General features: G+C 47.6%; 1 protein-coding gene across 7 annotated transcripts in view; it reads left to right on the forward strand.

Annotated features, from left to right (window-relative positions):
* The window catches only part of LHPP (phospholysine phosphohistidine inorganic pyrophosphate phosphatase), a 115,525-nt gene that overhangs the window by 46,773 nt on the left and 54,853 nt on the right, over nucleotides 1-13,899 (forward strand). For 5 of the 7 annotated variants that reach the window (XM_054204992.1, XM_054204986.1, XM_054204987.1 and 2 more), the window contains one exon: nucleotides 744-835. In XM_054204992.1, coding sequence (XP_054060967.1) covers nucleotides 744-835 — 92 coding nt within the window. Of the gene's footprint in view, nucleotides 1-743; nucleotides 836-1,046; nucleotides 5,375-5,440; nucleotides 6,612-13,899 lie in introns of those variants that run through there. The other 2 variants (XM_054204991.1, XM_054204988.1) reach the window with 2 other exon arrangements.

Below are 13,899 nucleotides of genomic sequence, written 5' to 3' on the forward strand. Positions count from 1 at the left end.
CAGTTGAACGAAGACCTTTAACAAAGACAGGAACTCCAAAGTGAGTGTGCGTGCTCCGTGTTTTCATCAGACACTCAGACAAATCTTAGCGTAGCCAGAAGGTCTTTTCTCAGGTACATTTTTTTTTTTGGTAATTACTCAATTGAGTTTAATGTTTGCACAGATTTAAGCTGACTGTAATGCAAACCTTGCTAGGCCTGTGCATATCATATCACATTCTGCAAAAATAAATGAGGAAGATTTTACAGTGATTTTTCCAAATTTCTGTATCAAGCTGAGCGTGGGTTGGGATTAAGCTCTGCGAAGTTACACATTTTAGTGATCACAAGCTTAAGCTTTTGGCCGGCTTTTAGAATACCAATTTTAAGGAAATGTTTAAGAAGTTAAGCGTAATTTAAACTGCGTGGAGCATAACATAAATGCATCATTAGGAACAGAATAGGACTACCTTCATAAAATTCAACGTTTGCTTTGAACTGTGCCACATCACTTTGAATTTTGTGATTGATTACAAATTGTGCGATGTGTACTGCGCTAGCACATTGCTCGAGGAGCTATAGCATGAATTATATTCAAGGTAGGATGACTTTTAATCAATACGATGACAATATTATCTTGTTTAATTTGTCTGATGGCAGTATTAAACATCAAATCAAGCTGTTTGTTATGTCAAAGGAGTGTGACGTATGGCAGAAATAAACTGCACTCGACGCCAGTTTTTCTGTATTTCATTGCTTTGACAGGCCATCATGATTGGAGACGATATTGTGAATGATGTCGGAGGTGCCCAGCGGTGCGGGATGAGAGCTCTGCAAGTGCGGACCGGGAAGTACAGGTCAGTGCACACCCTGCACTCCACAGGGGCACGCGTGGAAAGAGGGGGAATAAATGTAATGATCGTTGTGTTTCCCTCACTGCCAAACGACACTGGGCTCTAATTTCCTTGCAACGCATTAATTTCTGAAAGAAAAGGAGTTGTGGTTTGGAACATGGTACACGGTCAAAGCGAAAGTGCAAGAGCAGATTTTTTTTCATGTCTTTTCCAGGTCTTTTCCCATTGGTGGCACAAATTTGCCATCAAGGTACGCTTGTGTGAACACACACCTCCTTGTGCAGTAGTTAGGCTTGGGTGGATGATGACATTTTCATTTGCAAAATGCATTTTAGGAAAACACTGTGTGTATGAAAGTGGCATGAAGGGGAAGACGTATTGTCTTAGATCTTTTAAAGAAATATTTTCTGTTAAATTACTGCTGTATTTTTTTCATCTTGGTGCATAGAGCTGGTGTGTTTCTTGGGTTTTGCTTTTTTCTTTTTTTTTTTTTCTTGCTGCTGCGTGAAAGCGTTGTACACTCAATGCAAGACGTGTCTGCTGAAACTTCTAGCAGGGCTGATACTCTAAAATTAGACTGTCAACTCAGTGATCTCTGTGGGTCATATCTCACAGCTTTAGGAAGGACTCCATATGTCTGCTATTTCCTCCAGACACGAATTCAGCTCTGAGATGTCTGGAACGCGTGAGCTGTTTCTCCGCTCCCCATCTTAGCAGAGTACGGGCTTCCGCAGGCTCACTCACCTCTTTCAAAGGATCCTTCAAACCCTTCTCCATGCAGGTGCCTCCATGATTTTGTGTTTTCATTGGCCTAAGAGCTGTCCCTGCAGCTGCCGACAGCAGACCTGAGTGCAGTTATAAACAGGGCATGGTGCAGGGTTGCCTGGTGGAAAATGAAGCCATCAGCTGATGCTCAGGCCAGATTAGGTTTGAAGTCGGCTCGAGGTGACTCTCCAAATGCGGTACAGCCATTGGTCCCTACATTCAACATTTGGATCCCATAACACTCAGTATCGCCTCTTAACCGTAACCCTGCCTTTTTGTAGTAGGCATGGTTCAGCAACACCATCTGTCATTTGACATAACTTATATTTTTACAGCTTTTCTTGATTTTCAGATACTGAGACTGTAAAAGAAGGATGCTCTTTTGGGAAGGGCTGCAGCAAGTGAGAATGGCACTTGCCATAGGCTATCTGAAAAGTTATTCTGTTTGTTTTCCAGTCAATCTGTTTCTCAATGTTCCTTTTAGTTTGTGTAAGATGATAAAATAATACGTAGTGCCTTAATTCTAATGTCCACTAAGTGATGATTTCTGAGAAAAAGACAGATACAAGTGTATTGTAATTAACTATTTTTGCATCTTTAACATAGTACATCTCAAAATCAGTTATCTATCTGAATAAAGCTCTAAAAATCCCAAAGATTAAAGTAAGTGTAAAGTTTGTGCTGTTGGGATTATTTGTCTGTAATCTGTGTGATCCCATTAATTTCCTAAAGGAGAAAATAAGAATTCAGCAGTTGATTTTACCCTGATATTAACAGGATCACTTTGTGAGTCCACATCTTAATGCCACAGTGATACAGGTGTCAGTGGAGGCAGTATCTGCACAGAGAGGTGAATTAGACCTTTGCTACTGAACAACTACCTCCTGTGACATACTTTGCCCATCAAAATATGCCACAGGTGATGCTGCATCCAAACTGTTCAGGCAAGTGACATCAACTATATACACACACACATAAATATGTATAATTGTATGCTGGAAAAACGTCGTCTTGTATCAAGTTTGAGTCATGATTTCTCAGCTGAAAGGGAGTCATCAGCTGTTCTAGATGGGGAAGAAGGATTGTTTTCTACTGTTATGTTTCCTGTTTCAGTGTGTGGTTCCTCTTACCTGAGATCATAGACTATTGTATGGCAGTGAAACACAGATGAGTGTCTCTCTAAATTGAGCGTGTGGTGCCAGTCCTGTTGTTAGCAATTGTGAGTAAAATGAAATAGCTCCTGTTTGCCAAGAGAGGACAGAGATGTAACTATTTTCGAGAATGGCTGGTTTAGTATTCATGGAAAATCAAAACACACAGTGAAGTATTGAGAGAGATGGAAAAAAACCCCACAAGTGAATGAAAGCTGATGGGCAAGATAAATTAAAAATAACAGAAAACGTAGTTATTTCCTGGCGGCTTTGGTTTAAAGTCTGATATATAAGATTGTGCATAGGTCCTCTCTTGTGCATAGGTCCACAACCACCACTTATGCGGTGGTTCTTGCTGACACAGGGCTGTGTGCTACACCCAAGTACCTCTGGATGGCACCGTTGGTACATTGACTTCAGCATCAGCCACAGCTTCGGGACCTCCCCTGAAAGCTAAGGCGATTTTTGTAAAGTAACCGTAAAGCACAAAGGCATCAGGGTTTTGTTGTAGACACTGAGTGTTGGTGCAGCGGGATTTCCACTGATTTCAGTTCTGAGATGTCGAAGCTCAGGACATGGGTGATCACCCCAGTTGAGTTGTCTCTGCGTTTCTACAACAGTGAGTAGTTTTTTCAGTTCCACCACAACGATGGTGCCTCACTTCAGCCAAATGGATGCAGAGCTGATTTCAGAGTAAAGTAAAAAATAACAGAGGAACTATCCCAAGGATTTGTTGCAGGTGCATTTCACAGAATACCACTGGATACACGGAAATTACATTATTTGTACAAGTTATCCCAGTGAAGGCATTTTGCATGTAGTTCTGAAGGTCCAAAGGACCCTGCTGTACCCCTCCATCCTCAGCTAAATGCTGTCCCCAGCTGGCAAATGTTGTCACCTCCAGTGCACGAGCGTGCATCGGGGCAGCTCTCCTTATTTCAGGGGTCAGTGTGGTTTCTATGAACACCTTTGAGGTCTTCTGCCCACCAAGTGCCAGCAAGGGTTGTGCATAAAAGGTGACACATGAGCCAAGTCTTACTGTACTGTTTATTGTATTTCAAAGGGACTTCAGTGATCGCATGGCGATTGCAGCCTGCAGAGTAACTCGGTGCATCTCACTTGCTTTAATAAGCTAGAACAAAAAATCCCCTTTGGCCCTGAAAGCCTTTTATGGGAGGAATCGATCGATCTGCTAATATGGAGGTTTCTGCAGTAGATAGGGGTGGACAGGTCTGCGGGGTGGGCAGGCTCCAGCTGGGTGCAGGAAGCTGACTTCAGCCTGCAGCATTGCAGGAGCCTTTCTCCGTGGTGGTGTTTGTGCCGGGTTGCTCAGTGACGGCGGTGACGGGTGCCAGCTCCCTGCTGAACTGAGGAACTGGTTTTGTGAATGCAGGGTGGGGGCGGCTGGCTTTGCAGACAAGTCGAGAAGGTCCAGAGGAGAAGCAGAAGGGCTGTGCGTGGAGCCCCCGGGGCTGGCTGCCTCCCTCTCTGGGCTCTCACCCTCCTGACCTCTGCAAGGGCTTCTTCAGTGTCGGCTGCTCCCAGGGTGAGATGCAAAGTGTGGATTAAGCTGCTGCAAAAACATTCGGTTTTACATCACCTTGCATGGAAGTCCTGAAAATTAACTCCTTTGTCTCACTTCTTTTGGATCTTTGAAGTTTAGTAAAATTTATGCAGCAGATTTCCTTCAGTATGACAAGCTTTGCGTGTTCCTCACGCCTGCATCTTTACTTATCTCCTCCACTAAAGCCCTTAATCCTCAAGCAGGACTGAATCTCAAGTGTTGAGCTCTTTCTCAGTAGCCAAACCAGGCATGACGTAGATTAGTCCGTGAAATGCAATAAATCCTAGCTGCAACATGGAATAAAATTTCTGTTGGCGCAAGTCAGGGCAGTAATGGAAAGGTGTAGGGATAAGATGTTTTTTTGAGTTGATCTCAGCTGGCATGGTTCTCCAGTATGGGGTGAGAGATTCAGCTGGACAAGTATAGCCTTTCTTTGGTGTAAAATCCAAATGCAGAGGGTCAGCCTGGTCTGCAGGTTTGCCCGCTCTATTTCTCCTTTCTACAGGACAGGTCAGGTCATTGCTGCAGACTCTTGTGTGCCAAGAGAAGAAGCTGGTGTTAGGTTTTTCAGCATTGGGAAATGGGATGCTAATTACGAAGTTTCTGTGCACACCTGCATGGAGGCCCTTCACAGCCAACATCTTTCCCATCTAGGGAAGAACATGTACTTGTCTTCCCGCACAGGGTATGTGCTAATTCCACTTGCAGCTAATTGGCCTTGACATCAAACCAATAATTTCCACAATAACTATTGATTCTGCAATGCTGCGTAATATCCTTGTTCCTCCTTGTAGTGTGCAAGTTAAAGCAGAGAAAAATTACTTTGAGACTTTTCCAACTCTCTCCCCGTAAAATTGGAAACAGCTTTCAGGTGCGTCAGTGCGTCAAATTGCAGGTGGTTCTTGGCAGGGCAGGACAATTACCTACCGTGTTCTCCTTGTTATTTACAGGTCTTGATTTGTAAGCGAAGAACTCTCCATCGCTAGTGAGCGGCCGGTAGCCAGGAGTATTTGTGGCAGTGGTACCCGCTACCCTTGCTCGCCTGCGGGCTCCAAAATGGTTTCAGAGGCTGGCAGTATGGCTTCATCCCCTCTCAGTGCTCATGTGAGGTTTTCTTTGTTTGATTAGGGATTTATCTCGCGGCCACGGCTGATACTGCAGCATCCCTGAGCTCCGTCATTGTGGACATAAAGGATATCCCAGGGATGGAGGATAAAAAGATGGAGGCCCACAAGAGCTGCCGTCTCTCTCCAGCTCTGCCACTGTTCTCCCGGAGAACTGTATCAAGTTATTTCATGTTGCTGCTCTTCAGTTTCCCCACTTTATAATTATCCTCTGAGAATAATTATTCTGACTTTCTTAATAACGTGGCTTGTGATCTGTTCCTCTTATCTGATTGAAGATAACATACAGAATTTGTACAGATTTGTAGGAAATCGGCTTGCCAAGAGAAAAATCAAGACGTGATCGAGACAAAAGTTGTGACAGAGGAAAGGTCTTTTAGGCTGCCATCGTCTGCTGATGAAGGATTGAGGAAAACAGGGTGGGTCTTTATAATAACCTCCTAAATGAAGTTATAGAATTATTCTTAAGAAGAAATATTTCCACCCATAGATAAATTTGCAGCTGTCATGGCGTTAGTACATGAAGCTCATGACACATTTTGCAAAGGAAGAGTCCCATCTTACTGCTCTGCAGCATCCCTCCACCCTCGCTTTCTTGCTCACTGCGTTACCAGCCCCAGCCAAGATGAACGGTTTTATTAGTTTGTTCACATCTCCTGGGTCCTGGTGGAGCATACCAGACGTGCGGAATGAGAACGAGCAGGCAGAGGCACTGCCTTTGTGCTGAAACAGAACCAGAGGCATTCCGATGGCCTCACAGTCCTGATAATTAAGCCTGTTTCAAGTATTAAATGGAAAGACTTACAGCCCGTATTTGCACTGTAAAAAGCTGTATTGTAATTCACGTTAATGTCATAAGCAATGTTCATTAAAATCTAGTGTCAGCAAGTTGTTTTTCATTGTAGCACGGTAGCTGATTGCAGTCAATCCCAAGGCGCAGTCTTATTCACCATTTATTGCACGCCAGAATCACAGTTTGCTGTGGCCACGTGAGGATCTTCACATGTGTTTATCAATTTCTTGACCACAATTTGGTTACTGTAATCTTTGAATTGGCTTTGTAGAGGAAGTTCAGAGTAAATACAGCAGTACTTTAGCACACGCATACTCATCTGGTGACAGCCTTAAATTTTCCCAGTACGTGCATTTGTCAAGACACAGAAATTATACTTTTAGGATCTGGTGCTTTAGGAATGAGTGGCCTGTGAGAAGGTTTAAGTTCTCGCTGCTGTAGTATGCTCTTAGTATCCAAACATCCACTTTTCAGCATAGAATATAGCCAATTGCAATGCAAAATAGTGAATTGCATTGGAAATGTGTTATTGTTGAACTACAAGTGGTGAACTTATGAAGCAGAAGATTTTACCTTCTGACTCTAAAGAATCATCTTTTGTGTGTCTTGAGGATTTTTATCTCCTTAACTGAACATAGCCAAGTGTTTACTTTCCAGTAAAGTTACTGTTTTATATTAGAAATACCAATGGGACTAGATGATTGTTGTAGGTCCCTTCCAACCGAACTATTCTATTCTATTCTATTCTATTCTATTCTATTCTATTCTATTCTATTCTATTCTATTCTATTCTATTCTATTCTAAATGCAGATGATACCTTAGCTAAAACACACCTGAAAGGAGCAAGAGGGAATAGAAAGCTTGGCTACGTTGTGGCTAATGTGTAAATTTAATTATCTTCAGTCTAAAAGAGAAATGGGAGGGTTTTTTTGTTTTGGTTTTTTTTTTTTAGATTAGCAGGTTAATTTATTTGTTGGTACTAGAATAAACCTCGAGGAAGCAGAGTGTGTTCCAAACATAGCCGTGGTGGGCGCTGTGTGTATGCTCATCTGCTGTTCTGAAAAAATTAGTCTGAATATCAGAAAAGAGATCAGCCTGTGATGGGGAGTAGTGGCAAGGAGAAATAAGGGAGGAGTGTGTCAGGTCAGCGAGGAAATGCAGTGTGACCCAGCAGTCTCGCCAGGTCTGCTCTCTACCTGTCTGACAACCGGCTTTTCCTTAGCAGCCCTGCTGTCATCAGCTGTCACATCTCAGGTGCTTTGGAAAGGAAGCAATTTGCATTTTGCAAATCAAGATGGCAGTGACCGCATCAGCCTGTGCTGCAGTTTTGCTTCCCCTCTTGCTTCACGTCCACACACCAATGCAGGAGCAGAGACAGCTGCTGGAGAGGTTTCCATTTCTTCTCCCCTGAAGTTGATAAGTAAAGGGCTGAAAGAGGAGGGATGTGGTACCAGTGCCAGCTACTGCAAGAAGCAGTGGGACCTGGGAGGGCACGTGGCTCAGGTGGGCTTGATATGTGGACTAAACCACTTCCAGACCCTCTCTGAAAAAGCATCCAAAGCTAATGGCCATTTTGGTTTTTGTCTCTTTTGCCCTGGTGTCTCGGTGTCTTGGTAGCAGATGCCAGCCTGGGCTGGCAGCCTTCCTCCACCAGACGTGGCCATGCACATCAGTGTGAGTGACACCAGAGCCCTTGGTGGCTGCTTGTCCCATGCGTTTGTGTGTCTCTCCTCCCCGCAGATACATCATTTATGATCTGAGGTGGTGGTGGCTGGGCTGCCTGAGAGGAAGCAGCTCAGGGGCTTTCCAGGGTTTCTCCGGCATGTGCTCACCTCCTGCACAGCACCCGCTGTCACTGCAGGCACCCGAATTGCCTGTCCGAGGGGACGGGGGGCTCCTGGTCGGGCAGGGCCACCTCTGGCTCCTGCTAGACCCCCAGCCTCCCCCCCTGCTACGAGCCCGAGCAGTCTACAAGGTGGGATGGGGAGCAGGTCCTTGCTTATTTTTATCTTTAGGGGGCTTTTCTCAGCGCCAGCATAAGGCTGCAGTAGGAGAATTCCAGAGCGAAGCTGTCCTGGGAGCCGGCCGAGCGCAGTGGTGTTTCTCAACACTTGTCACTTGCAGAATGCCGAGCTGCATTAGCTTGTTCAACATTTGACAGCAATGATGAATACCATACCAATCGCTAACTACTTTATTTCCGTAAAAATGCTAATGAGCGTGTTGAAATGTGTTGCAGAAGTGGCAGAGCTGGGACAGCTGCACCATTGTGGTTTCACTAGAGGTTTTCTTTTTTTAAAACGCAGGTTCCTCTTCTCTGCCTATTTTTTTTCCCCCGTAGTTAAATGTCATCCCAGCTCGGTTGGTGCGTGGAGTGCCCTCAGCGAGCAGCATGGGGAGTGTGGCAGAAGGGGCGACTGCTCTGATTGATGAAACCAAAGCGTTGTTTCCAAAGGGAGAGAGAAGCAAACATGAGAGAGGCAGGCCAAGTCAGCCGCTGATGTAACTCCCTCGGAGCAAATGGTTCAGTATCTGAAATTTAATCTTCTGGCCTGGGCTCTTGCTCACGCTCTAAACATGCTCAGGAGCGGCCGTGCTGGAGCAGTACCTTGTGCTGGCACCCTGCAAGCACAAAACAGCCGAGTATTCATGCTTTGATGCTGTGCTGTGTGGCCCACGGATGCTGGAGGGCCACCGACACGCTTATCTAGTAACATTCATTTTTTTCCTTCTAAACCCAGAGTGGCTGGTTAGTTCCCAGTGCGTTTTCTGCTCTTGAGGGGCCCTGTGTTTGTATGGCCGAATGGTTGGGGAAGCGGCCGTGCAGTTGTCGGGGAGCTGGGTGCTCAGAGGTGTTATGAGCTCAGAGGACCACTAGCCATCACCACTGGTCCCAGAGCCACGCTGGAGGCCCTGCTGCAGGCGTGTGGCTTCTCCAGCAGCCACAGAGGTGATGGAGATGGGTGGTTGTTGAGGCGCATAAGAGCGTGGCTGCCAGCCTGCTCAGGCCAAGGGAGTCACCGTGAGAGATGTGGACTTTTCCTGTTATGAGGAAAGGCTGAGAGACCTGAGTCTGTTCAGCCTGGAGAAGACTGAGAGGGGATCTCATCAATGCTCATCAATATCTAAAGGGCGGGGGGCAAGAGGCTGGGGCCAGACTTTTCTCAGTGGTGCCCAGCAACAGGACAAGGGGCAACAGGCACAAACTGGAACACGGGAAGTTCCATCTCAACGTGAGGAAAAACTTCTTTACTTTGAGGGTGCCAGAGCCCTGGAACAGGCTGTCCAGAGAGGTTGTGGAGTCTCCTTGTCTGGAGATACACAAAACCCACCTGTACGCGTTCCTGTCCAGCCTGCTCTGGGTGACCCTGCTCTGGCAGGGGGTTGGACTAGATGATCTCCACAGGTCTCTTCCGATCCCTGCCATTCTGTGGTTCTGTGACTGCTGCCCCTCCGGCTGCTTCTGCTGGGCATGGGCTGGTGGCTGGTTTTCATCCCCTTCAGGAGGCATGATGTGACTCGCCCAGTGTTGAAAACAAAGCACCCAGCAGTGCCAGCTTCAGGTCTTCTGCAAGCGTTGGGAAACTCTGATGGGTCCATACGTGACTGTGGCAGGAGTAAGGGCGTAATGTGAGAAAAGGGGTTGGGGTGAGGAGCTGCATTCCCCGGGCAGTGCGCTTTGCTGGGGATGAAGACAGCTTGCAGCTGGGACGTGACTCATGTTTACGCTTTGCTCTGAAACCCTGACAATTCTTACTTGTTTGTGGTTTTCAGTCATTGTCAACAGCGTATACGGTTACACCTCAGCCCTGTGCACTCGCAGGTTGCCGAAAGATGAGCCCATTCAGTGTGTGGGGCTGGTGTTGTTGCAGGGGGTCTGAGTCCTGTGTCAGGTCTTCAAACTCAAGCCATAAAAACGCTGATGGGCCTCGGGGCGATGGGGAGCAGGGCTGGGGAGCCCCGGCTGCAGCTGCTGCACACATCATCGCTCTTCCCATTGACCTGCAGCTCGACGCAGAAGCTTTTGCCTTCTCTTCTTAACTCCGCTCTGAGTCTAAAATGGGCCCACATAATCAGCTGGGTCTAACACTCTGCTAAATGCTGCTCCTGGTCCATAGGACCGTTCCCTGTGGGAGTATAATTTCTGTGGCACCTTTGGGGAAGGACTGCAGTCATTTTGGAGGGTGATCTTGGTCATGCTGCGTGCATGTTGCTTATGCCAGCAGGTGCTTTCATTTCACAGCTCCAGTTGCTTTTCCGTTCCCAGTCCCAGGTGTACAGGGAGGAGAGGGTGCCAGGTTTGCCCTTCCAGCTTCCACTCGCTCCCAACCCCTTGTACCTGCTGTCAGTCTGCACGTGGGCAGAGTTGTGGAGTCTGTCCCTCGGTGGGAAGCTTGGCTGTGCAGAGCACGTCGCTGTGGTGCTGCAGACGGTGGCTGTGTTCCTGCAGAAGGAAGGGCTGTGAGTCATCCTGCCACGATTCTGACAGCAGCAAACACCCGAGCTGGTCCCTGCGTTGCCTTTGCAGAGAGAGATGGGCACCTGTAGGTCCTGAACCAAGTCAGGCAGATCATGTGCCAGCAGCATCTCTTGCTTTGCATTGCCCTAAGGACGGTGGCCTGGGGCATGGGGGCTGGATGTGCTCCGGGGAACCTCCTCTGCCCCCTGTCCAGGCTGGGCTTGGTGGGGACCAGCTTTACCCGCAGCAACACATCGCTTGCTTAAATGACCAAAGCACAACCTGGGCATTGGCCGATCAGTGTGTTGCAAGTAGGGAAATTAATGCAAAGAGTTATTTCGCCACTAACGAGAATCTCATAGAACCATCTTGGAAGGGACCTTGAAGTTCCTTCAAGGAAGGAACCAGCCATCCTTCCTGATGGTTGGAACCATCTAGTTCCAACCTCCCTGCCCTGGGCAGGGACACCTCCCACCAGCCCAGGTTGCTCCAAGCCCCGTCCAGCCTGGCCTTGAACCCCTCCAGGGATGGGGCAGCCACAGCTTCTCTGGGCAACCTGGGCCAGGGGCTCACCACGCTCTAGCTTACAGGGCCCTTCTTCCCCATCCCCTGAGATGCTGCCAGTTCCCAGTTTGTACTGGAGGGGACGTGTTTCTCACTGTACAAATTTCCAGAGGGCTACATGGAGTGGGACACAGCCAGCAGCGCTCTGCGGTGCCAGATCGAATTCAGACGCTGGTTTTGGATTTACAGTTTGTGGAGGGTGGGAGGGAGCTTGACGTTGTTTTCATCTTGGCGTGAGCGGCCGGAGCTCCATGCCGAGCAAAGCAGCTGCCGCCTGCTTTAAAAGGGGCTCCTGTGCTGCAGCGCCCCTTCACCTGCCACAAAGCCGAGCTTTGTTTGAACCCCAGCGGGCATTTGCGGCTGAATAACGTGAACTGTTCAGCTTGGCTGTTGGCTGCACGACACTGAAATCAGGCCTAAAAATAGGAGGATGTCTGACCCTGAACTGCAGGATTTTCACTCGTAACCCAGCCTGGCACCCGCCCAGGGTGACATCATCTGGAGGGGAAGTTGGAAAAGCTTCCAAATTCGTTGCTTCCCGCGCAGGAGTGCTAAATGCGTGTGTCAACGGGTAATCAGGCGGCACGTTCGCTGTGGCCGTGAACTGGGGGAAGGAGGGAGCGGGAAAGAAAAGACCTGAAGATGTAGGAACAGGATCAGAGCTGCATGTCGGAAAAGGGTTTTCACGGAATCACGGAATCTTCAGAGTTGGAAGGGACCTCTAGAGATCATCTAGTCCAACTCCCCTGCTAGAGCAGGGTTGCCTAAAGCACATCCCTCAGGGCTGCATCCAGGCGGGTCTTGAAAATCTCCAGAGAAGGGGACTCCACAACCTCCCTGGGCAGCCTGTTCCAGTGCTCTGTCACCCTCACTGTAAAGAAGTTTTTCCGTGTATTTGAACGGAACTTCCTATGTTCTAGCTTGTGCCCATTGCCCCTTGTCCTGTCGCTGGGAACCATTGAAAAGAGCCTGGCTCCGTCCTCCTTAAACCCACCCTTTAGGTACTTGTAAACGATTTGGGAGCATTGTCTGTGTATAACTCGAGAGGAGGTGATAGGAGCAAAAAAAGTCCCATTCAGGCAGAGGTTGTCCCATAAATATGTTGGTTTTGCTTCCTTTTGGGTGTGCTAAAAGGTATTGAGCTGCAGTCAAGGTTCTGACCATCAGCCCACCCAGTGATACCTGGTGATATTAGTCATGGTTGTGGTTTGAGTCTGCGTGATTTAGACTTGCAAGTGTGTGGATAACTGCTCACGGTGGCCATGGAGGCGTCCGAGATGGCCAGGTACTGAATCACCTCCCTTGGTTTCATCTCTCTGGTATTTGAAAGCAGCTTTGCCCGGGTTAACCTGCAGGGGTTTGATTCAAATCTGTGCTCAAGTAGCACGGATGACCATGCTATTGTTGTTCTAAATCCAAATTGCTTGAACCCAGTTCCTCATTTTTCTGTGCTAAGCTTCTTTGTCTTCTTTAGATATGACAGTGTGTAAAAAATGCAGTAGGCGGTTTTCCTCTGAAACTTGACGTCTTTTTCCCTCTGGATGCTGCCAGGCACCTCCTGTCCTCATCCTCTAACGAGGACACCTTCACCTCGGTGTTGATGAGTGCACGCTGGAGTTCATAGCTCTTTTCAGATGGTGAGAGCGAAGTGTAAGATGTAGACAGGGTGTCTCCATTATCTATTTTCCTTCTGCCTTTTAAATTCTCATTACGTATTTATAATGCTGTTATAGCAAAGATGCCTAAAGCACAACCGTGGGCATTGTTTGGTCTCTGGGTCCCAAATGAAGCTGAAAAAACTGCTGTTGTTGTGTAAACACTGTGTCAAGAGCTGATTTCATGCATACTGCCGAGCATTTTTAACCAATAATAATGAAAAGAAGGGAAGAATTTTACCATATCAGTGTCTAACATAATATGAAGCCAATCGATTTGGTTAGAGACTGAGAAAAGCGTTCAGGCATGCCAGCCCTTCTTCGGGTTTTCATGCTCTTAGATCATCACAGCAGTGAAGCTCTTCCTACAGACAAGCTGGTTTATAGACATCTGCCGCAGCACCAGGCGCAGACGAGCTGCTTTTCACTGCATCAGCCTTTGGGTAGGATTTGCCTAACTAAGCATGAGGATATTCAAACTGGAAGAGGGGAGATTTAGATTAGATCTCAGGAAGAAATTGTTTGCTGTGAGGGCGGTGAGCCCCTGGCCCAGGTTGCCCAGAGAAGCTGTGGCTGCCCCATCCCTGGAGGGGTTCAAGGCCAGGTTGGCCGGGGCTTGGAGCAACCTGGTCTGGTGGGAGGTGTCCCTGCCCAGGGCAGGGGGTGGAACTGGATGGTCTTCAAGGTCCCTTCCAACGCAAACGGTTCTATGATTCTATGATATTTCTGGTTGTCTGCTGGGAAATGACCAGGCTGCGGTTGCAAAGGTATTTCATTGGCATCGACTGAGCCCACGGAAGGCAGATGACAGCCCAGGTAGGGTCAGGAACTGACTTCCCATACTAGGGTTACGTGTGTGCCCCAGAGAAGGGCTTCGACAGTTTTGACATGTCTTATCCAGTTTTTATGCAAAAGCTTGAAGCTTCTCTGACAGGGAGACAAATCTCTATTTGCAGCTAGACTGTGAAACTTTTTAGCTTTTGATCCCTGA

This window comes from Rissa tridactyla, chromosome 6 (assembly GCF_028500815.1).
Source record: "Rissa tridactyla isolate bRisTri1 chromosome 6, bRisTri1.patW.cur.20221130, whole genome shotgun sequence".
Lineage (NCBI taxonomy): Eukaryota > Metazoa > Chordata > Aves > Charadriiformes > Laridae > Rissa > Rissa tridactyla.